Source organism: Hippopotamus amphibius, chromosome 16, assembly GCF_030028045.1.
Source record: "Hippopotamus amphibius kiboko isolate mHipAmp2 chromosome 16, mHipAmp2.hap2, whole genome shotgun sequence".
Lineage (NCBI taxonomy): Eukaryota > Metazoa > Chordata > Mammalia > Artiodactyla > Hippopotamidae > Hippopotamus > Hippopotamus amphibius.
In genome coordinates this window covers 13,147,356-13,169,363 of record NC_080201.1, presented here as the reverse complement: position 1 = coordinate 13,169,363, position 22,008 = coordinate 13,147,356, and the positions used below count along the sequence as shown (strand labels likewise).

Here is a 22,008-nt window from a genome sequence, read left to right as displayed (position 1 = left end):
TTAAACAAAAACGGGTTTGAAATCTTGGCTCTTGAACTTACTTTTCAGCGTGTACTTGAGCAAGGCAGTTACTTCATCCATAAAAGAGATGCCAGTTGACCTGCCTCATACACAGTTTAAAAATTAAATGAAATAATCTAGGGAATGCCTAATAATGCCTCACACATAAACATTAACTATTATTTTTCAAAGGCAAATCAAGGACCAGACGCCAATTCAATTGTCTCTCAACGAGTAAGTTATTTCTTCTATACCAAAACACCAAATCCAAGAAGGTCTGACAAGGACAAGTGTATTCATGGCAAAAACGTATCAGAATCTAGGGTCTGCATACCATTCTGCAACTAAAACGAACTCAACTAGATACTAACAGCTGTGACCTCTGCCAAACACACGTCACCGTTTCACCTTACGAACCATGTCAACTACAAGGACTTAGCATAGGGCTATTAAAATGTCGGTCTCCAGAAGTCCGCATCCTTACTTGCCATGTGACGCTCCCCAGTCCCTTTTTTCCCTGCCATTGCATCAGCCGATTTAGAGCCGCCTTCCCAGAAACCAACTAATAAGCTGATTCGTGCTTCATTTGACTGACATCTTAGTTGGCCAGTAACGTCTCGGGAAGGTAAGGCGCGGCGGGGCACTTTCCATCCGCGCGCTCTGGTTGGACGGCTTGGTTGGACGGGGCGGTGCGTATCGCGACCGGCCGTGGATTGGGGCTGGCGGGTCTGCGTGTCTGCGCGAGCAGGTAACCAGGAGCTCCGGGCGGTGGGCTCTGAGGGAGGAGTTGGAAACTGCGACCCTGGGGAGAAGCTGACCAGCCTCTGAGAGAGTTGTGCGGCTCCTCGATAGCGGTTGGGCCCGGCGTTTGGTCCCTGGGTCAGGCCCTGTGAGACCTCTGGAGCTGGGGCCTGGGCTGGAGCCGGGGCTGAGGCAGCCGCTTGGCGACACGGCAGCCCGGAGAGTGGCCTTTTGTCAGACCCCTGGAGCGCTGGGGGCGGAGTGGCCTCGGGTGGCCTTGCTGAGCACCGAGACCTTGGAAGGATCACGGTTGTGGCTGACGACCCGCCCGGAGCTGAGGTTTTAATTCACCTGGTTTGAATCCCCTGGTGGCGGGAGGGGTTGCGGGAGTAGAGTGGTCAGGATGCGTGGAGTCAGGCTGTGAGCCGTTCCCTAAATTCTTAACACTAGCTCGTAACTGCTGCTGGTCCAGGCCCACCTGGAAGCACTTTCCGTGCTCCATCAGGTTTAGCTATGACTTTTTCAGACAGTCTGCGTTTCCAGTGTGCTTTCAGTTCATTCGCAGTTCGCTGTTAAAAGATTATTATACCATGAAATACTTAGCAACCACTGTACTGGTGGCTGAGGATACACCCTTAATGGTGAGCGAAAACCACCAGTTATGATTCCCACTGGGCTGGAACTTACAGCCTGTTGGGGAGATGGACATCAAGCCCTCAAATGCCTGTGGAAATTATAACGGAAGACACCTGGGGCTCTGCGAGTAAAATAGGGAGAATCTGATCAAGAAAGAGAAGGCTTCCTTAAATAAGTCTCTTTGAAATTGAAATGCCAACAGTGAGAACTTAGCTAGGAAAAGGCAAAGAGGGGGAACAGGGTGGTCAGCTTACCTGGCAAGTGAAGAGCATGTTGAAAGGTCCAGTGGCTGGAGCCTTAAACTCAAAGACCAGTGTGATTTAAGGTACATAAGACCTTTACAGCTCCTGCTGGGAAATGGAATCTGACCTCTTTTGTGCTACCTCTGTATCCCATATAGCCTTCCCTGTATATTTATATTGAATTAATGAATGAATGGTAATGGTGACACAGCCTTTAATAGTCCCAGCCTCCATAGGGTTTAATGTCAATAAGTTGGATCCTTTTGCATCATACTGCAGTTATTTCTGTGTATGACTTTCTCTCCATTAAGGGCATAGACTCTCATTCATCTTGGTTCCCAGCATATAGTATGTATTCAGTATGTTGAATGAATAAGCAAAGATGGAAAGTTTATGTGTCTTTTGAAATGGAACTGCTTATTTTCCTCAGGTAGCACATTCAGAGGAGAAGCAATGAACATTCTGAAACAGCTATGATGTCGCTCCTCAGTGGATGCTGCCACCATGGTTAAGATTCATTGAGAGCCATGATGAGAAGGGTCGAGGAAAAATGTGACAGTTTCTAGAAACTGTAGCCTTGACTCCTTAGGGTGAACAAAAAGTCCTCAACTGTGGGGATTTTAGTCAGCTCTTTGGCTCTGTCTGCCTGTGTTTCACCATCTTTTTACCCAAAGAGCTTTTTTTTTTTTTTTTTTTTGAGTAATGATTGAGTTGTGAATAAACCAATTGAACTTGTGATTAAACATAAATCTGAGTCACAGTCTCATCATGTTCACTGTGTACATCTCTCTTTGTTGTATCCATTTCCTCCTAAGAAGGAAGAAAACTTTGAGCTAAGTCATATAAAGTAATAGTATCCAATTTGTTCCATTTTACAGGTTACTTGCAAATACAGGATGGCTTTTGAGCCTCACACCCCAGGTAGAGTAGGCAGAGTAGGTATTACTTTTTTACAGAAAGGGAAACAAATTTAGATCAAAGTGACTTTTTAAAGGTTAGAGCTGTTTCAAAAATTCTAGAAACTTAGATAATGTTGTGAATGAGATGGTTCCTATTTTTCTAGATGCCCAGTGCTACATGGTACTACAGCTCCATGCCAGTGATTGGTACCCTCCACCAAGGTCTGTCACTTCTCTCTAAGCTGCCTGTCAGAGAGAGAAGCTGTGTAATATATGTGAAAGAGCTTTGAAACTGTAAAGTTATTCTACTTCCGAATTTCCCTGTCTTTTGATTCCCTTTCTCTTTCACTGACTCTGAGCTCTACCTCCTCAGTGTGACTACAACAGCCTCACTCCCTAGCAATCTAATAGCTGGGAAAGCAGCAGTTTACCAGTTGGGTTCTGGAGGAGCTAAGTGGAGGCAGGTATGTTCCTGCTACTTGCAGGCAGCCCCTTGTGCAGATAGGGACCACTGTTGCCAGCAGCATCTTCTCCAAGGTGGTCATGCCAAACCTAGAGGCCCTGGCTTTGGGAATAGTGGAACTTTCCACAGTTCTAGGCATGTCAGTTAAGACAGAGCTGGGAGGGTTCTTGGAGTTCATCTAATATGAGCGTCTTATGTTGGTGAAGTAAAGTAACTTCCTTAAGGACTTGGAACTAAGATTGGAACCCAGGTCTCCTGAGCCTCTCCCATCCCCCAGTGGGCTTCTCTGCTAGACTGTGAGCTTCTTTTGTTTTATCTTTTTTGTTAATGTCTTCTTTCCCCTTCTTTTGTTTATTTCTTTTTATTTTGGCTGCGCCAGGTCTTAGTGGCGGGGCTCTTAGTTGTGGCACGCATTCGGAATCTAGTTCCCCGACCAGGGGTTGAACCTGGGCTCCCTACATTGGGAGCGTGGAGTCTTACCCACTGTACCACCAGGGAAGTCCCTAGACAGTGAGGTTTTATTCCCATTTCCTAATTCCTGGCCTAGGGCTTGGCTCAGCGGATGCTCCATGTATTTTTGCAGTGAACAAATGTACGAAGAAGCCACCTCCTGCTCCGTTTAATGTGCAGGTTTATTGAACCGATTGAGGTTGGCCCAGAAAGGAAGAGCACTTAGGGTTGCTGTCTGTTAGTGCAGCAAGTTTTGCTTTGATTTTAGCTTTGGACATTACAACATAGAGGTTTTAGGATCCTACAGCTTACCCATGTCCCGCTTTGACTTGGGCTGAGAAGCTAGAAGTCTTGTGTAATACTTATCTCTTAGTTTCAATTCCCCTAATTTTCTTTCATTTTTCCTTTTTTTTAGTTCCGTAGGGTTATTTTCAAGATGGACTCAACCCTAACAGCAGGTGAAATCCGGCAGCGTTTTATAGATTTCTTCAAGAGAAATGAACACACCTATGTTCACTCATCTGCCACCATCCCTTTGGATGATCCCACTTTGCTCTTTGCCAATGCAGGCATGAACCAGGTAAGAGTGTTTTCCCTTCCCCTTCGCTTTTTGTCCACCTAGGAGGCAGCAAAGCAGCCCTGGAGTCAGAATCCCAGGTCTGTGTGATCTTGTAGAATTTACTTTATGTCGTTGAACCTCCGTTGCTTTGTCTGTGAGATGAAGAATAATAATAGTGCCTGCCTTTAGGTTGCAGTGAGGAGTAAATAATGCATTAAAAGGAGTTTTTCAATATACCTGTGACAGTGAAAACTATTAAATTGGCTGGAAGTGGATTCAGGTTACAAGGTGCCCTCAGGGTTTTCCTATGAAGGTTCTCTGGGTGCCCTCCTTGGCACGGTGGACCCACCATTAGGATGCCCCTCACTCTGGGATAAGTTGACATTTTCTCTTTTCTGGCATGGAAAACTGGAGGCACTGGGAACATTTTCCACCTTGTGTTACATGAACTGTGAAATTATGAAAGTGTTTTCAGTTGTGCGTGTGAGTCCCATGCATACACCTGGAATTGAGGGCACTAATTTTAGGTGGACTCTTTCAAGGTGGTGAATTTTCTGGAGCACTGGAACAGTTTTGCATACCTAGGCTTTGTCTTCTCTCACATGAACTGAATGACTTGGCAGAAGGACCATGGAGCCCAAGATTTATAAACATTCTCTGAATGACAGTAACTAGTAGCCTGCACGTAGCACATCCTATACACTAGGCACTGTGCCAGGTACTGTTCTATGTCTTACGTATATTAACTCATTTAATCCTCACTCTGTACCATCCTACTGAGGCACTGAAGGCTCAAGAAAACTGCCCATGCTTATGAAGCCGGTGAATACTGGAGCATAGATTTAAACCCAGGCAGTCATTAGCTTATGTCCTCGATGCCTCTTAATCAGAAACACGTTTTTTTTTTTCTGCTTTGTTTGTTGTTACATTTTGAATTAGTATTTATTGGGCATCTGTTCTTTCTCAGGTACTATTCTAGGTGCTGGATAACAGGGCTAAGTAAGATAGGTTTTGCTTTTAAGGAGTTTACGGTCTAGCGCAGGACTGTCCAATGTACTTTCTGCGATAATGGTAATTCTGTATTTAATCACACACCAGGCATGTGTGATTATGGAGCTAGTGTGACTTTGTATGACCTAGTGTGACCAAATTGTGCAAATTTTACTCCCTTAAAAGGTCTCAAATCTTTTTTCTCCTTATCATCATTACTACCAGGGCAGCACATCAGTATTAGAATAAGTTCTTCCAGAAAGATGATATAAGCCCTGACGGTCAGACACTTGAGAGGAAACACAGGTTTCACTACATCAGCCTTGACCATTATCCCAGATCTGGCAGGGCTTTTTTTTGCACAGTTGGTGTTACTGGCAGTGGTGGGGACCATTAGAGAACTAGGACCAGGGAGGAGCTGCTCCAGGACAGGCTGCCTCTGCTGCAGCCCATAGGACCACCTGCCTCTGTTAAGGTTCTGTATTGCAGGCTGATCAAATCCAGAACTGAATGGTTTATGTGTGGTCTCTTCCCACCAGCAGGTAACCACTTGATATATCTGCAGCGCTTTAAAAGTTGAAATATCCCCTTTCTTTTTTAGTTCAAACCCATCTTTCTGAATACCATTGACCCATCTCACCCTATGGCAAAGCTGAGCAGAGCTGCCAATACCCAGAAATGCATCCGGGCTGGGGGCAAACACAATGACCTGGACGACGTGGGCAAGGATGTCTATCATCACACCTTCTTTGAGATGTTGGGCTCCTGGTCTTTTGGAGATTACTTTAAGGTAGGTTCAAAGAGGAGATCTGTTGGGCTTTTGAGCAAAATAATCATTTTTACTGAGGGAAATGGATTCTAACTTTGCTTCAGATACAAAATATCATCTAGAAGATTCAGAAGTGAAGGACATTTGTTAATTCTAAGACTTGCTGGAAGCAGGACCTGTAATTTGATGATTTCAGTTTACATTTGGATTTCTTGTATAAATTGATCCTGAATTTAACTATGTATGGTGAAGATATTGTATTGGACCTTTCCTGCTTATATTAAATAGATTTTGATTTGGTCATATTCCACATCTTTTTGACCTTTTTGTAGGAACTGGCATGTAAGATGGCTCTAGAACTTCTCACCCAGGAGTTTGGCATTCCAGTTGAAAGACTCTACGTTACTTACTTTGGTGGGGATGAAGCAGCTGGCTTAGAACCAGACCTGGAGTGCAAACAGATCTGGCAAAACTTGGGGTAAGAATGCAGCGCACAGGTTGAGAGTCTGAGATGGAGAAATAAAATGATTCCTACACTCAGTGCCAGAGTGGGGCCTTAGGACTTGGGGGACATTGCCATTTCCTATTTTGGGGTGTGTATTTTGAGGTGACTGGGAGTAATTATCCTTTGGTGCATCCGTTGCTTCTTAGTAGGTTTACTTGATCATTCTGTTGTTGAAAGTCAACAGTCTCAGTTTTTTGCTTTTTATATATTTTTAGTAATTGTACATACAGTACCTATGTTAAGTTCTTTTTGGTATCTTTTTAAGGTAAAAGTCTAAATCGGGGCACAGAGGTGACTAAATGATCAGCTTTTTTTCAACACTTATACTGTCATAATATAATCATTTTCATTTATAAAAACGAGCATTTGCAAAGAAATGTGCAAAGAAATTTGTTTAAATTCTGGTCAGGAATTCCCTGGCGGGCCAGTGGTTAGGACTCCACGCTTCCACTGCAGGGGGGTATGGGTTTGATCCCTGATCGGAGAACTAAGATCCCACAAGCCACGCAGCATGGCTGATAGATAGATAAATAAATTCTGGTCATATTCAGCATAAACGTTTTCATTTTTATGTGTTCCTTTCTAGGCTTTTTCTATATATAATGCATATTTTTATTCAGTTATGATGATAGCATATGTGTATTTTGTATTCTATTGTAGTCACTCTTGAAAAGAATCATGTTCTGCTTCTTTAGCTCAGCATTGGTAATTGCCAAAGACTGAACCTTCTTTCTAGAAATGCATAAGGATCTCCTTTTTTGGTGATTGTAAGTCTGTGCAGAATCCTGTCACTGGCTGTAATGGGACTTATCTTCCTGCTCTGTGCAGGCTGGATGACAGCAAAATCCTCCCCGGCAACATGAAGGATAACTTCTGGGAGATGGGTGACACGGGCCCATGTGGTCCCTGCAGTGAGATCCACTATGACCGGATTGGTGGTCGGGATGCGGCACACCTCGTCAACCAGGATGACCCCAACGTGCTGGAGATCTGGAACCTTGTGTTCATCCAGTATAACAGGTGGCCTTGGGGTCCTCAACTGTTCCTGCTAAGAGCAGCACCTTTCCTCAAGCCGAGTAGAGCAAGAGGAACTCAGAGCACATGGCTGTCTTCTTATCCTTGTCTTTGAGGACAGTGGGGCAGTGCTAAAGGAATTATGGGATCTTGTGGACATTCATTAAATTTTATTTCTCAGGTTTTCCCTCTGATCTCTGGGACAGGGCCTATTCTTTTATAAACTAGTTTTATCCACATAGTACCTGCTTACAGGCTATTCCTGTGATGTCATTTTTGCTATAATTTGAACTGCTGTTTTAAAGCTCATTTCCTTGAGGCTTGCCTCACTCTTTAATGGACCCCAGAGTATTTCTTCCCTTCCTCCCTCCACTCCTCTCCTCCCACGAAAACAGGCAGAGGCGAATGGCAAAGAGTCAGAGCCTACAAACTGTTAAGTGAGTTCTACCTAGCAGGGAGAGGTGGTAGCCTGAGTCCATGTTTCATCTTCCTCATTCTCTGGATCTTGCAGGGAAGCGGATGGCATTCTGAAACCTCTTCCCAAGAAAAGCATTGACACGGGGATGGGCCTGGAGCGACTGGTGTCTGTGCTGCAGAATAAGATGTCCAACTATGACACTGACCTTTTTGTCCCTTACTTTGAAGCCATTCAGAAGGTACTGGTTCTATTGCAGACTTCTGTGGAGGTTTCCAGGCTGCACTTTTAGTACTGTCAAAGATAAAACAGTCATATCCTTTGCCAGGTGAGGGTACCTGTGACCATCTCCCACTTCATCATTAATAACACAGGGTTCTAAGCACAAGGCACTGTAGTTTATTGAGTGCAGGGGCCTGGCTGGAGGCTCTTCATTTTTGCTTTTGTCACCTTTCTTGTCACTTTTCTATAGGATCTGGCAAGAGGGTCATCTTTTCTCCTTATGCCACCTTAGTCCTCCCGGCACCTCCTAGGGTAAGGCAGCACCAGAAGGGCTGCTTCCTGACGAGCTGCCTCTTGGTTTTTATCTGTAGGGCACAGGTGCTCGGCCTTATACTGGGAAGGTTGGTGCTGATGATGCTGATGGGATCGATATGGCCTATCGGGTGCTGGCTGACCATGCTCGGACCATCACCGTGGCCCTGGCCGATGGCGGCCGACCTGACAACACAGGGCGGGGGTAAGTGTGTTACACACGGGGCAGGGTTAGGACTGACACTGTGAGTTTTATGGCTCTCTGTGGAACTGAAAGCCATGTTTTATTATTATTTTCTTTGTTTTCTAGGTAGTTGGAGGGATCCTTTTATTTTTTTTTTAGGGATAAAGGAGGTTTCAGCTCACTTCGAAGAGTTAACTGTATTAAATCTTTGCTGCCAAGCACAAGATGATAAGGGTTGTATTTAAGGTTGCCTGATAAAATATTGGCAGGGGCAGGGTAGATACTAATTGACCCCAGGCAATTTCATTACTGACAGGCAGGACCTGGGATTGTGGGCAAGTTGGCCATCTGGTCTGTACTTCTTGCCTCCATCTCTGGTTCAGCAGAACAAGGTTGGAAAATAAACCAGGGTTACCCCAGTTTATCCTTGATGTGTATTTGTGGATATATTACTGAGTTTTATGCTGAAATTAATGTTAATGACCTGGGGGAATGCAAAAATAGCAGGCTTAGGATGAAAGAAAGTCTGAAAACGAAAGACAAAATGTTGGTCATGTTGCTTTGCTTAGAATTCCAAAGGGCCCGCTGCAAAACGCTCGGCTGGGAATGTCATCTAGCAGGGGACTGTGTTCTGCCTCTTACAGGTATGTGTTGAGACGGATTCTCCGCCGGGCTGTTCGATACTCCCATGAGAAACTCAACGCCAGCAGGGGTTTCTTTGCTACATTAGTAGATGTTGTTGTCCAGTCCCTGGTAGGTTTATTTCCTGCTCACCTCTTCCGTACTAAAGCGCATGCCTTAAGAGGAATAGGGTGGGAGATATCGTACTGTTAATGAGAATTTTTAGGGAAGTCATGGTATAGTCCCTGGCTTCATTGGGCTCAAATCCGTGTTTCCCATTTGCCAGGGAGATGCATTTCCTGAACTAAAGAAGGACCCAGATATGGTGAAGGACATCATTAATGAAGAAGAACTGCAATTTCTCAAGACGCTCAGCAGAGGGCGTCGCATCCTGGACAGGAAAATTCAGAGCCTGGGAGACTGCAAAACCATTCCCGGTAAGGAGCAATTTGTTCCTTTCTTCAGTAGGCTGGTTCATCTTTCTGGAAGAGGCAAGCCCTTTCTCACAAACTGACAGTGGACTCCTGTGTCTCCAAAAGTTGAGATACCTTCGTTAAACCGTTTGTGGTATAAAATGGGGTTTATAGTAAGATTATAAAAGTAATGTTATTGTGGCAAAGTATTCACATAGTACAGAAGTAAAAAGTGAAAATCCTCTTTCCCAAACTTATTTCTCAGAAGTCACAGCTCTTTGGAGTTTGTTAGTTATTCAGGACTTTTCTCTATTTGCGTACAAGTGTATATAGGGGGGTGTGCGTGTGCATGTGTGCACAAGCAAAAATGGGAACGAGTAGTATATAGTGTTTTACAACTTTATTTTTTACCAGACAGGAAAATTAATTCCAAAAGTTTTTACTTCTTGTGGAAGTATAATACAGTGTACAAGGTGAAAGCCTGATGAATTTCCACAAACTGAACACACTTGTGTTCAGATTAAGAAACAGAACTTTTCCAGGTACCTCTTGTGCTTCCCCCAGGTTGATTGCAAAAGATTTGATGGACTTTCTGACATGTACACAGAACCAATACTAATATGCCCAGCTCTTTAATCCTTCCTGTCCCTGCCAGTGTCCTCCTGGGAAGGGCTTGGGATGGAAAAGAAGGGGGCCGTCTCTGTCATTCTTACGTGATTCCTTTGTGCTGTGTAGGGGACACTGCTTGGCTCCTCTATGACACCTATGGGTTTCCAGTGGATCTCACTGGACTGATTGCTGAAGAGAAGGGCCTGGTGGTAGATATGGATGGCTTTGAAGAGGAGAGGAAACTGGCCCAGGTAAAGCATATGGGGAGTGAGGAAACTCAGCACCAAGCAAGGCAGCACAAAACAAGGAAGAGTTTCCTTCCACTGACGTCTTTGAAATTCTGTTTTTCCTAAGATCAGTGAGTCTCAAGTGGGGGCAATTTGCGTGCCCCCCCCCCCCCCCCCCCCGCCAGGGGATATTGAGCAGTAATGTATAAAGATATTTTTTAGTTTTCACAACTGGGGGGTGGATGCTACTGGCCTGTAGTGGGTAGAGGCCAGGAATGCTGTTCAGTATCCTTCAGTGGACAGCCTCCCAGAGCAAGAGTTACCTGGCCCCACATGTCAGTAGTGCTGAGATTAAAAAAAACAACTACTCTGTTTTAGAGCTTTACATTGGGCATAGTTTAGCGATTTCAAGTCCTTCAGAGTTCTTTTCCTTTGACATTAAGGTAACTTATGCTTATTTCTCTTACTGGCAGCTGAAATCACAGGGCAAGGGAGCTGGTGGGGAAGACCTCATTATGCTGGACATTTATGCTATTGAAGAGCTCCGGGAAAAGGGTCTGGAGGCAACAGATGATTCCCCAAAGTATAATTACCATTCGGACTCCAGTGGGAGCTACGGTATGTTTGTGTGCTCATCTGGGCTGGGTTTCAAGCGATGAGTCTCAAGATTAGGAACCCAGGGTACCCATGGTAGCCTTGCCTGTGGTGCTGTGTAGTTAGGGTGGTGATTTTATAGTCAGAGAGACCCTTCCTTGGTGGTTAACTTTCTGTCTCTTTGTTCTAGAATAATTATAGATTCATAGGAAGTTGTAAAAAAAGAAATTTACCAGGAGATTCCTTGTTCCTTATACCCAGTTTTCCCTAATTGTAACATTTTGCAGGAAACAAGGAAAATGACATTGGTTGATAAAATTTACAGTGGTTGTTGAATTTTGCATCATGGTAGTAGTGTTCTAAAGTTAAGACAACTCAGAAAAAAATATACAGGTGCTACATGTTTTTGCTCTTTTTTGCTCCAGCAGAGATACCTGAATCTATCCAAGGAAGCCCACAAAAGGAATACATTCCTCATGAATTGACCTTGGAATAGTGAATTTATTACTACTACTAAATACCTGCTAATCATATTCACCAGGTTTCTGCTCAGTAGCTCAGAGTTAGGGTGACCAACTGTCCCATTTTCTCAGAACTGTCCCAGTGTTTCTTCACGCGTTGGGAAATCCCTTAGTCCCAGGCAAACTGGGAGAGTTAGTCATCCCTATTAAGTATTATATTCTCCAGTAGAAAACCAGCATGTTAAGCCCTTTTGTGAAGTCTAATAGGCTTCCTTCCAACATAAAATTAGACAATTAGGACCTAAGGAGAGTTTGAGAAACACAATCCAACAAAAGCCAGCTAAGAATGTGTGAATGATGTCATTGACCGTGTTTTTCCCCTTGTGCACAGTGTTTGAGAGCGTGGTGGCTACAGTGATGGCTCTGCGCAGGGACAAGATGTTCATGGAAGAAGTGTCCACAGGCCAGGAGTGTGGAGTGGTGCTGGACAAGACCTGTTTCTATGCCGAGCAAGGAGGGCAGATCTATGACGAAGGCTACCTGGTGAAGGTCGATGACAGCAGCGAAGACGTGAGCCAACAGTTTCTTCCTCGTTAGCGGGACGGGGGTCCAACAAAGATCCAGGCCTGGAGCAGGGCAGCTGCTCTGGCTCCTCAATGCTCCCAGCCCTGAGGGGCAGACATCGCCGAACTTTGGGTCGTGTTCCGTGGTCAGTGTTTCTGAAGCTGAGGGAGCTGCTTCTTGTACTGTGTTGCTTTCATCACCATTAGGTCCCCTTGTAGCAGGATCCTTGCAGCCAGGCTGCTTAGGTCGATCCTTGGTTCCTCCAGGCTTTCCTTTTAAATAAAGAGAGATAGCTCTCTGGAGGGTGGACAACCTCATAGAAGTAGCTGCCTATAGCTCTGCCACTGCTGGCTCTGTGGTCTTGTGGGCTTGAGCTTCCTTATGACAGCTTTAATTCTCTAAGATGCTCCTTAATGGAAATGGAGAGTGTATATATATATATACATGTATTACATATTTAAAGTGTCGTGTTTATAACGATAAATATTTATATAGTGGCGCATATATATATATATATATAATGGTATGAATGGTGTGTGTATAGTATATAAAGGGAGAATTCATATTTATATACATTTATATGTATATATTTCTATATACACATACATATATACACACATATATATTTGGATATTTATGTATTGGTCTCCTCCTTGACTCCTTTTAGAAAACTGAGTTTACAGTGAAGAACGCTCAGGTCCGAGGAGGGTATGTGCTGCACATAGGAACAATCTATGGCAACCTGAAAGTGGGGGATCAGGTCCGGCTGTTTATTGATGAGGTAAGTTGCTTTATGCTGGTCAGCATTGGATATGGTTACTAATCATCTCTCCTTCCCCCTTTTAAAAAAATGTTAGCTTTATTGAGGTATAATTACCATGTAGAATTACAAGAGATGTAAAGTGTACATCATGGTGATTTGATATACATTGTGAAAAGGTTTCATCTCTTCCTCTGGCTTTAAATTGGTTCATTATTTTTGTCCCTCCTAAGTGAAATTATAAGTTGATTATTGTAAGTAAGGTGCAGGAATGAATTTTAGGAGGGACATCACTGAGAGTTAAATCTGTATGTTCCCAAGTTAGACCACAGTGTTTTCAGTCGAGATCCTATAGCTTCGTTCTCACAGAGTGCCTTTCTCCAGCTTAATGTCAGATACTTATTCAGGAGCCAAGGATCCTGTATTAAGAAATAGGTTCTGCTGCATGTGCTGTGCCAGAACTCCAAAGTAATAGTAGCATAAAACAAGACAGAAACGTGTTTCTCACCTGAGAGTCCAAGCTGATGCAGAGGCCCTCCCTGCAGAGTCATAGGGCCTCGCTCTTCCTTGCTTTTGTTGTACCATCATTCCTGGGGCTTTTCCCTTGCTTTCTTGGCCCAGGAAGGTAGCTGTCAGATCCATTTTTTGGGGCAGGGGTTGGTGAACTTTTTTTTGTAAAGTGCCAGATAGTAAATATTTTTGGTTTTCTGAACCATACGGTCTCCATCACAACTACTCGACTCTGCTGTTGTGGCACAAGAGCACCGTAGACAATATGTAAACACACGCATGTGGCTGTGTTCCAATAAACCTAGTTATAAAAATGGACTGCAGGACGGGTTTGGCCCACAGGCTAGAACTTGCCAACTCCTGTTCTAGACAGTGGGAGAGAGGAAGGGGAGGGCATGTTCCTTCCCTTTAAGGGTGTGCATCACTTCTGCTCATTGCTCACTGACCAGAATCTAGTCACGTGGCCACAGTTAGCTGTAAGGGAAGCTGTAGGCTTTATTCTGGGCAGCCATGTGTCCAACTGAAAACTAGTACTTGGGAAGAAGGGGAGAGCAGGTATTGGGGGCCAGCCGGCAGTCGGCTGCAGCCCTCTCCACCAGCCTGCTCTGCTCTTGACAGCCCCGACGGAGGCCTGTCATGAGCAACCACACAGCCACCCACATCCTGAACTTCGCCCTGCGCTCCGTGCTTGGGGAGGCTGACCAGAGAGGCTCCCTGGTTGCTCCTGACCGCCTTCGGTTTGACTTCACTGCCAAGGGAGCCATGTCCACCCAACAGATCAAGAAGGCCGAGGAGATTGCAAACGCGATGATTGAGGAAGCCAGGGTAGGTTGGATTACATGTGAGCTCTCAGGTCACGGACGTCACTCCTTCTGCACCATCGCTTTCTATTTATGGAGCCGCCGCCACCACCCGAATGCTCTCACTCTGTCGAACCATATTCTTTTTTTTTTTTTTCCCCAAGATGTCGAACCATATTCTGTCCTGTGAACACGTGCTTAAAGCAGTGATTCTCAACTGTGCTGGGTGGGGGGCAGTGCGGTGGGTGTTCAGTGAGGGGGTCTTTGCTCCACCCCCTCCTTAGGACAATCAGAGCTCTTCTAGTTATGTCTGTTTTGCATATAGCACATCCATTTAAGATTTGGTAAACAATTTAACAAAGTAGTTGGAAATTCCTATCTCAAGCCCCTTGACTTTACATGTGGGGCTGTTTCGGGAGGCTTGGGGCATGTGATGGGCAGAGCTGGGATCAGAAACCAGAAACCCTCCCTGCTGCTTCCTGCTGCACCTCCAGAGGAGATCTCTTCTCAGCTTTTTTCCCTGTCTTCTTTGCATGGCAGCCCGTCTACACCCAGGACTGTGCTCTGGCAGCAGCTAAAGCCATCCAGGGCCTGCGGGCTGTGTTTGATGAGACCTATCCTGACCCTGTGCGAGTCGTCTCCATTGGGGTTCCTGTGTCCAAGCTCTTGGATGACCCCTCCGGTCCTGCTGGCTCGCTCACTTCTGTTGAATTCTGTGGGGGAACGTGAGTACCTTGGAGGAGCAGTGGGTGGACCTGCCTTTTGTTAATTTGTGTGACCCTCGGAGGATGTGGGTAATAGTCTAGACTAGCTGTCATTTGTCTAAGGTTGAAATGGAGTCCTCAGAAATACAGTTGCCAAAGAACATTCCCAGGAATCATCTTTGTGCTCCCATGAGACCCCTCAGTGTCTGATGTTGACATTTACTGGGTGTGTGATAAAATGTTCTTCCTAGGAGGGGAGGTGAAAAATGTCATCTTAACACTTACCTCACAGCTGCTTGCTCTCATTCCCTGGGTGCATGATGACAGAGGGCCTGGGAATTCATGATTCAGCAGGGCTGTGGAGTTTCTGATCTGGTCTTTAGCCCCTTTCTATTCCCAGGGCCTCACGTAGTTCCCTTTGCCAGCTTGAGCAGCATCTGGGGAATTAACCCCATCGTCTCAGAGCCCCAAAGTCAGCCCCATGGTAGACCTGGCTCGGTTTGGCTGTGGGCAGCCACTTGTTTCTGCCAACCTGGAGTCCTCCAGAGCTCTTGGGGTCTTTCTAGGATGGTCTGGTGGCCTGGAAAGTTCCTGCTTCTTCCCTATTCAAAGGAATCATGGGGAAAAGAACATTCTTAAGGCCATGATAGAGCCCATCCAGGGCCTCCTGTGAGCCTCAGGCAAGCAGAGAGCAGGTGGGCGTGTGAGGATGGGGTAGGGATCTGGGAGATCACATTCCAGGCCTCTCTGTCCAGTAAAATTGGGCTTTCAAATGAGTCCCACTCTTGCCTTCATACCTTTTTTTTTTTTTTTTTAATTATTTATTTATTTATTTTATTGGCTGTGTTGGGTCTTCGTTGCTGCCCACGGGCTTTCTCTATTTGCGGTGAGCAGGGGCTACTCTTCACTGTGGTGCACAGGCTCCTCATTTTGGTGGCTTCTCTTGTTGCAGAGCACGGGCTCTAGGCGCATGGCCTTCAGTAGTTGTGGCTCACGGGCTCTAGAGTGCACGCTGAATAGTTGTGGCGCACGGGCTTAGTTGCCCTGTGACACGTGGTATCTTCCTGGGGCAGGGATCGAACCCATGTACCCTGCATTAGCGGGCAGATTCTTACCCACTGCGCCACCTAGGAAGTCCCTTTCGTACCTCTTTACATGACACTCTCAAGAGCACAGGAAATAGCTTTCAGAGACTTTACATCACCCTTGCAGAACGACTGGGAGTGAATGAGCATTGGAGGTTCTCTGAGCAGCTGGGGTTGTTAGAGGGTTGTGGTGAGATTTTAAAGGTGATCCACTGACACTCTCAGGCTGTTGAGCAGGGACAGAAGATAGTAGTCCTGTGAGGGAGAATTATCCACGTTTTATGCATGAGAAAACTGAGGCACAGAAGAGTGGTGCCTTGCTCAGTGTTAGCCCCAGCCAGGTCTTCAGAACTAGTCAGAACTGTCAGCCCTTCCTGGCCAGAGCTGTATTCTGAAATAAACACAAAGAGCCTTTTCCCACCATCCCCCTGAGGGGGCCTCCCTGGGAGCCACTACCTCTTAGGGCTCCTGCCCCCCCAGACAAGGGCTCCCGGGTGCGGTGAGGACCATGAACTTTGCCTTCTGCCATTCAGGCATCTACAGAATTCAAGTCACGCGGGAGCTTTTGTGATTGTGAGTGAAGAAGCTATTGCCAAGGGCATCCGGAGGATTGTTGCTGTCACAGGTGCTGAAGCCCAGAAGGTGAGCAGATCAGGCTGGTTCATGGCTTATTTGAACAAGGCAGGAGGGGCCCAGTCTGTGAATCCACAGTGCAGATGGTCATCTGGCCGCTGCGAGTCAGAATTGGAGGTACAGCACTCCCTCCAAAATGTCCTCCCCTTATGCCGCCTGGCAGAAGAAAGCCACCACCACACAAGACTTTCTAGCTATCTTATGTTTAATCTTTTAAAATATAGGTAAATTCTGCCATAACATGTCCGTGTCCAGGAGGGTAGGCCGTAGGTTTGCTGTGGCTCCCGTGCCCCCAGCACTTAGCCACATCTCCCTAGGTGTACGTACCTAGTTAGAGACGCATGGAGTATGGGGACAGTTGCTCTGGGGGTGGGGACTGTAGCTCATGCCTGACATGTGCTGAGGCTTGAGGAGTGACCATTTCATGGGTGGGGAGGGCTCCTGACTCGTGAGTCCTTGGTCACCCCTGAACCTGAGTTCCGCGGCCAGGCGTGTGAGGAGGGTGCTCCTATCTGGGGCTTCGGGCTGTAGACACTTGCTCCCTGAAGGAAGAGACACTGCCCAGCAGTGTCTGCCCCAGTTTACAGACAGAATCGGGAAGCTGAAAGTTACCTGCCCCAGAGTTCAGTTACAACTCTGATTGTCCTCCTCCCAGGCCCTCAGGAAAGCGGAGAGCTTGAAGAAATCTCTCTCTGTCATGGAGGCCAAAGTGAAGGCCCAGACTGTGCCAAATAAGGACGTGCAGAGGGAGATCGCGGACCTTGGTGAGGTAGGGGCGGCCTCCCTCCCCAGGTCCTGGTTCTCGGTGCCTTTGGACTGACTGCTGATGTCCAGCAGCCTTGCCGGGGATCCTGGGCTGCGGACCCCTGGAACCTGCTTGCTGCGCCCATTGCTGATGGCAGGAGAGCCCCTCCCCAGCCCCCTTGGGCACTGGCGCTATGGGTGCCCACTGTCTCCAGGTCTCCTGGTGTTTGTTAATATTCTGGGGCTTTCCTTTAGCCCATCACAGGCTGTGTTCACTGCCTTGTAGGGACCAGGTCTAATAGGATCCCAGCTCTCTGTTCTGCCCCTTTCTGTCTAGCCCTGCCCATTAAAACTGATGCAGTTGCTCACAAACTGACTGGTCTCAAGGCCAGTGGATTTCTTTTTATTCTTGTGTTCTCTCTCCTGGACACTGGGGGACTTGTGGTGTTCAAAGCCAGCAGGGTGGGGTGTGCTCACATCCTAGCTCCTCGTGGTCCAGATCCCAGTGGTATTCCTGTTATGGTTCCAGGCCCTGGCCACCGCAGTCATCCCTCAGTGGCAGAAGGATGAATTCCGGGAGAATCTCAAATCGCTGAAGAAGATTATGGATGACCTAGACCGTGCTAGCAAAGCCGATGTCCAGAAGCGGGTGAGTCCTGGAAGTGTGGAGGCCAGGAGGATTTACCCAGCAAAGGCTGTGCAGACTGTTGTCTGGGTGTCAGAGTCTGGGCCTTTGACCTGAGGACTCTCTTCTGGACTTCCTTCCTGGCAGGTGTTGGAGAAGACAAAGCAGCTCATTGACAGCAACCCCAACCAGCCCCTTGTCATCTTGGAGATGGAGAGCGGCGCCTCGGCCAAGGCAAGCCAGGGGCTGGGGCTCCTGTGCCTGTCTGCTGCTTGTCTCCTCCTCTTGGTGTGTCAGCCCTCTGGTGGTTGAAGTGTGAGCCTTGTGGCTCTGAGCAGAGTAGCTGCCTGAGGGCCCACTCTCTGGGACTGAGGTTAGGCTGAGCCATGGAGAGAGCTGGTGTCTGGAGAGCTCTGGCTCCTGGAGGTGGAAGGCAAACCTCCGAGCCAGAGTGTGGACGAGGCCCTGTGCTTGAGGCCTCCATCCAGGCTCCCGGGACCAGCACCTGCTCTTAGGAAGGGGTAGGGGGTGGGGGCGCCCTGAGAACTGAGCCCTGCAAACCCACTGCACTTGGAGAGAGTGTGGCCCCTTCCTCAGGGCCATGGCCTGATGCCAGGTTCTTCCCACAGGCCTTGAACGAAGCCTTGAAGCTCTTCAAGACACATTCCCCTGAGACGTCTGCCATGCTCTTCACAGTGGATAATGAGGCTGGCAAGATCACATGCTTGTGTCAAGTCCCCCAGGTCAGAATGCCCTACACTCTTGCTCACTGCAGGCCTGTGCTAGTAGGACGTGACGTCCATAGCTTTTCTCAGGGAACTCGGTTCTTCTTACAGTTGTTTGCTAAAACCCATGTGTGTTTGTGCAACCGCTATTAGAAATGGCTGTTCTCCTGCCCACCTGTTTGTCACCTCCCCAGCACCCCTCAGGCCCTCTCCTCCCTGGTGGATATGTTTAGCCATGCTGACTTTGCTACTCAGCATGCCTCAGCCTGGCTGTGGTACCAGCTGTGGGATCTCTCTGAGCTCTGGCAGCATCACCCAGGGCAGGATTGGGTGTCTGGCTCCCCCATCCTTTGTCTTTCCCACCCCTCTCCTTGTCTCCCTCAACTCATCTTCTGTGCTGACTCCCACTTCTCCTTCCTGTCTAGAATGCAGCCAACCGGGGCCTGAAAGCCAGCGAGTGGGTGCAGCAGGTGTCAGGCCTGATGGATGGCAAAGGTGGTGGCAAAGATGTGTCCGCTCAGGCCACAGGCAAGAACGTGGGCTGCCTGCAGGAGGCGCTGCAGCTGGCCACCTCCTTCGCCCAGCTCCGCCTTGGAGATGTGAAGAACTGAGAGGGAAGGGTGGCTTCCACTAGAGGCATCTCTTCCACCACCCAGATGCATCCGTCCAGTCAGGAGCTCTCCATCTGCCACAAGGACATTTAAAAACAGCCCCAACTGTCCTCCTAACCCAGCAGTAACTGAAACTTAACCTGGGAGCCAGCCTGTGACTCAATGCCCGCGTTACACTTACGCCCTGAGCACATCAGTGCCATCTGTCTAGAACCACTACCCCAGGATTGTTATTTGCCATCGTCACGCTTGTGTCTATAGAGTTCTCTGCAGACCCAAGGCTCTGGGCCTGCAGGGAGGAATCATTTTTGCTGCAGAGAATAAAAGGACCATGTGCAATACTTGATAATGCCATGTGATTTCTTATCTCCTCCTCCTCCCTGCCCCCCCACCCCCAAAATAGGTGGCCCCAGTGTGACAGCCCATGGCTCTCTGAGTGTCTGTAGAATAAATGCTACGGCTCCAACTGGCTTCTGGTTACAGTCCTTGCCGAGTCCAGCCCCAGACCCCTGAAGTTCAGGAATAATGGCCCCAGATTTGCCTTGACATCTGTGGAGGTGGCCCACAGAATAGGTGGGTGAGATGGGGAGAGGCATTAATCATTCAGTGGAAGATGGTCCATGGGATTATTGGAAGCAGAGGCTCCTTTCTTGGAGCCTCTTGTAGGAGAACATCTTCATTTCTTAGGCCCATATCCCTCTTCCTCTCTTGATGTGCAAGTTCCATGTGAGGTCAGAGGCATTCTTTGGTACAGCTGGTGTTTAGGGTACATCAGTTGCTTCCCTGCAGCTCCTTTGAGTGCCACATCTTTCCAGTTTGCAGGACCTCACTTGGATGGTGAAGATGGAGACTCTGACGTGGTTCTGTGTCCATTCACTGAAGCCTGAGGACAGTTGGGTTTGGGAGCAGTAGTGTACAGTACTTGGTTGTGTCCCCTGGGTACCGCAGGCTAGCTCTGGGGCCCTGGGTCATTCTCAGGCCTGCTGACTTTGAGGGAGGAGGAAAAGCAGGTCTACACTGTGAGCAGCAGCAGAGGCCAGCAGGCACAAGGCCTGGGGTGAGGAGTATGAGAAGCAGACAGAGGAAGGGTGCTGAGGCCCTTGGCTGCAATAAGCGCATTCCAGGTGGGGAGTGTTAGGGATACAAAGAGCTCACACAATCCAGAGCGGGAGAGAGAATTCCATTCATTCACTCGATAAGCATTTATGCCAGCCAGGGCAATGACAGTACAGGAGTGACCAAGACAAAAAGTCACTGCCCTCTTGGGGAACATGTATAAAATAGTCAAATAAATAAGTGCAAAATTAAAATAACTGCAGCTTCACAAATGAAAGGAAGAAACCCGACGCCCTGGGCCCAAAGGCTAGAGGTCAGCCAAGCCGGTCTAGGTCCCACTTCTGCAGGCCTGCCCGGTACATCCATCCATCCATCTATCCACCGAGCTCTGGGGGTCCTGGCTGCGGCCCCCGGGCTCTGCAGCGCTCGCCGTTCTCCCTCCGGGGCAGCAGGGGGCGGTGCGGCGCCGCCCGCCGCTACCCCGACAGCCCTCGCGCGGGCGCGCGGCTTTGAGCGGGCGGAAGAGCCGGCGCGCAAGGCCGCGCCGACGGGCGGAAGCGGCTCGCGCGTCAGGGGCCGCCATGCCGGGGGACCACCGCCGCATCCGCGGGCCGGAGGAGTCGCAGCCGCCGCAGCTGTACGCGACCGACGAGGACGAGGTGCCGGACGCTCGCGACCCGGTGCGGCTGCGGCCCGTGTACGCGCGCGCCGGGCTGCTGAGCCAGGCCAAGGGCTCGGCCTACCTGGAGGTGGGAGGCACCAAGGTGCTGTGCGCCGTGTCCGGCCCGCGCCAGGTAGAGGGCGGCGAGCGCGGCGGCGGCCCGGCCGGAGCGGGCGGCGAGGCCCCGGCCGCGCTGCGGGGCCGCCTGCTCTGCGACTTTCGCCGCGCGCCCTTCTCGGGCCGCCGGCGCCGCGCTCCCCCGGGAGGCGGCGAGGAGCGTGAGCTGGCGCTGGCGCTCCAGGAGGCGCTCGAGCCGGCAGTGCGCTTGGGCCGCTACCCGCGCGCGCAGCTCGAGGTGTCGGCGCTGCTGCTGGAGGACGGCGGCTCGGCGCTGGCCGCCGCGCTCACGGCTGCCGCGCTCGCCCTGGCCGACGCGGGCATCGAGATGTACGACCTGGTGGTGGGCTGCGGCCTAAGCCTCTCGACGCGGCCCGCTTTCACCTGGCTGCTGGACCCCACGCTGCTGGAGGAGGAACACGCCGTCGCCGGCCTCACCGTGGCGCTCATGCCGGTGCTCCATCAGGTGGCCGGGCTGCTGGGCAGCGGGGAGGGCGGCCCGATGGATAGCTGGGCGGAGGCCGCGCGCATGGGTCTCGAGGGCTGCCAGCGCCTCTACCCGGTTTTGCAGCAGTGCTTAGTGCGGGCCGCCCGCCGGAGGGGCGCCGCCGCGCCCCGCTGAACCGGCAGCCTGAGCAACGACGGACGCCGAGGACCATGCTGCCGCTGTCCCCGAAGGGACCCGCGCCATCGGCTTGCGGACTCTGCGCGCCATACTGAAAACTAGGAGCACGGGGGAGCTTCTGGGGAGGCGCGTTCAGAACTGATGCACCGGACAGCTGTGTTGGGAATGATTTTTTACGAACTGTTCCGTTAAAGAAACTTTTCTAATTGAGTGGGCTTCTAGCGATGACCTGGTTGAAGAAACCTGCGAATGCAGCCTGACTTCCAAGTTGGAAAGGACTTCAGCTGGACTTACCTGGAAAATGGAACCTGGAGCTAGTGTCTTGCAAGGGATGGACCCTATGCAGGCCAGCCAGTGACTCCCTCCTATATAATTGGGCACCTTTGGGAAGAATGGACGAGGGGGCTGTGCCTTCCCACTTAATATCTGAGCTTAAAACAAAAACTCTTTTATATCTGAAAA

General features: G+C 48.9%; 2 protein-coding genes across 4 annotated transcripts; both read left to right on the top strand.

Annotated features, from left to right (window-relative positions):
- Positions 1 to 691: 691 nt before the first annotated feature.
- Positions 692 to 19,433, top strand: AARS1 (alanyl-tRNA synthetase 1). 3 transcript variants are annotated; one of them, XM_057711604.1, is made up of 21 exons: positions 692 to 748; positions 3,847 to 4,011; positions 5,582 to 5,770; positions 6,082 to 6,227; positions 7,083 to 7,274; positions 7,780 to 7,924; positions 8,277 to 8,422; positions 9,046 to 9,154; positions 9,309 to 9,459; positions 10,171 to 10,295; positions 10,745 to 10,889; positions 11,718 to 11,896; positions 12,558 to 12,671; positions 13,779 to 13,985; positions 14,501 to 14,685; positions 16,283 to 16,391; positions 17,038 to 17,151; positions 17,656 to 17,775; positions 17,899 to 17,985; positions 18,381 to 18,494; positions 18,902 to 19,433. In XM_057711604.1, the coding sequence occupies exons 2-21, from the start codon at positions 3,868 to 3,870 to the stop codon at positions 19,085 to 19,087; spliced, it is 2,907 nt and encodes a 968-aa protein (XP_057567587.1). In that variant the 5' UTR covers positions 692 to 748; positions 3,847 to 3,867; the 3' UTR covers positions 19,088 to 19,433. The 3 variants fall into 3 exon arrangements, with proteins under 3 accessions (XP_057567587.1, XP_057567589.1, XP_057567588.1); XM_057711606.1 differs by lacking the exon at positions 692 to 748 and adding an exon at positions 774 to 1,080; XM_057711605.1 differs by lacking the exon at positions 692 to 748 and adding an exon at positions 2,892 to 2,982.
- Positions 19,434 to 20,648: 1,215 nt separating this feature from the next.
- Positions 20,649 to 22,008, top strand: EXOSC6 (exosome component 6). Its single transcript, XM_057712130.1, has one exon. The coding sequence runs from the start codon at positions 20,725 to 20,727 to the stop codon at positions 21,541 to 21,543; it is 819 nt and encodes a 272-aa protein (XP_057568113.1). The 5' UTR covers positions 20,649 to 20,724; the 3' UTR covers positions 21,544 to 22,008.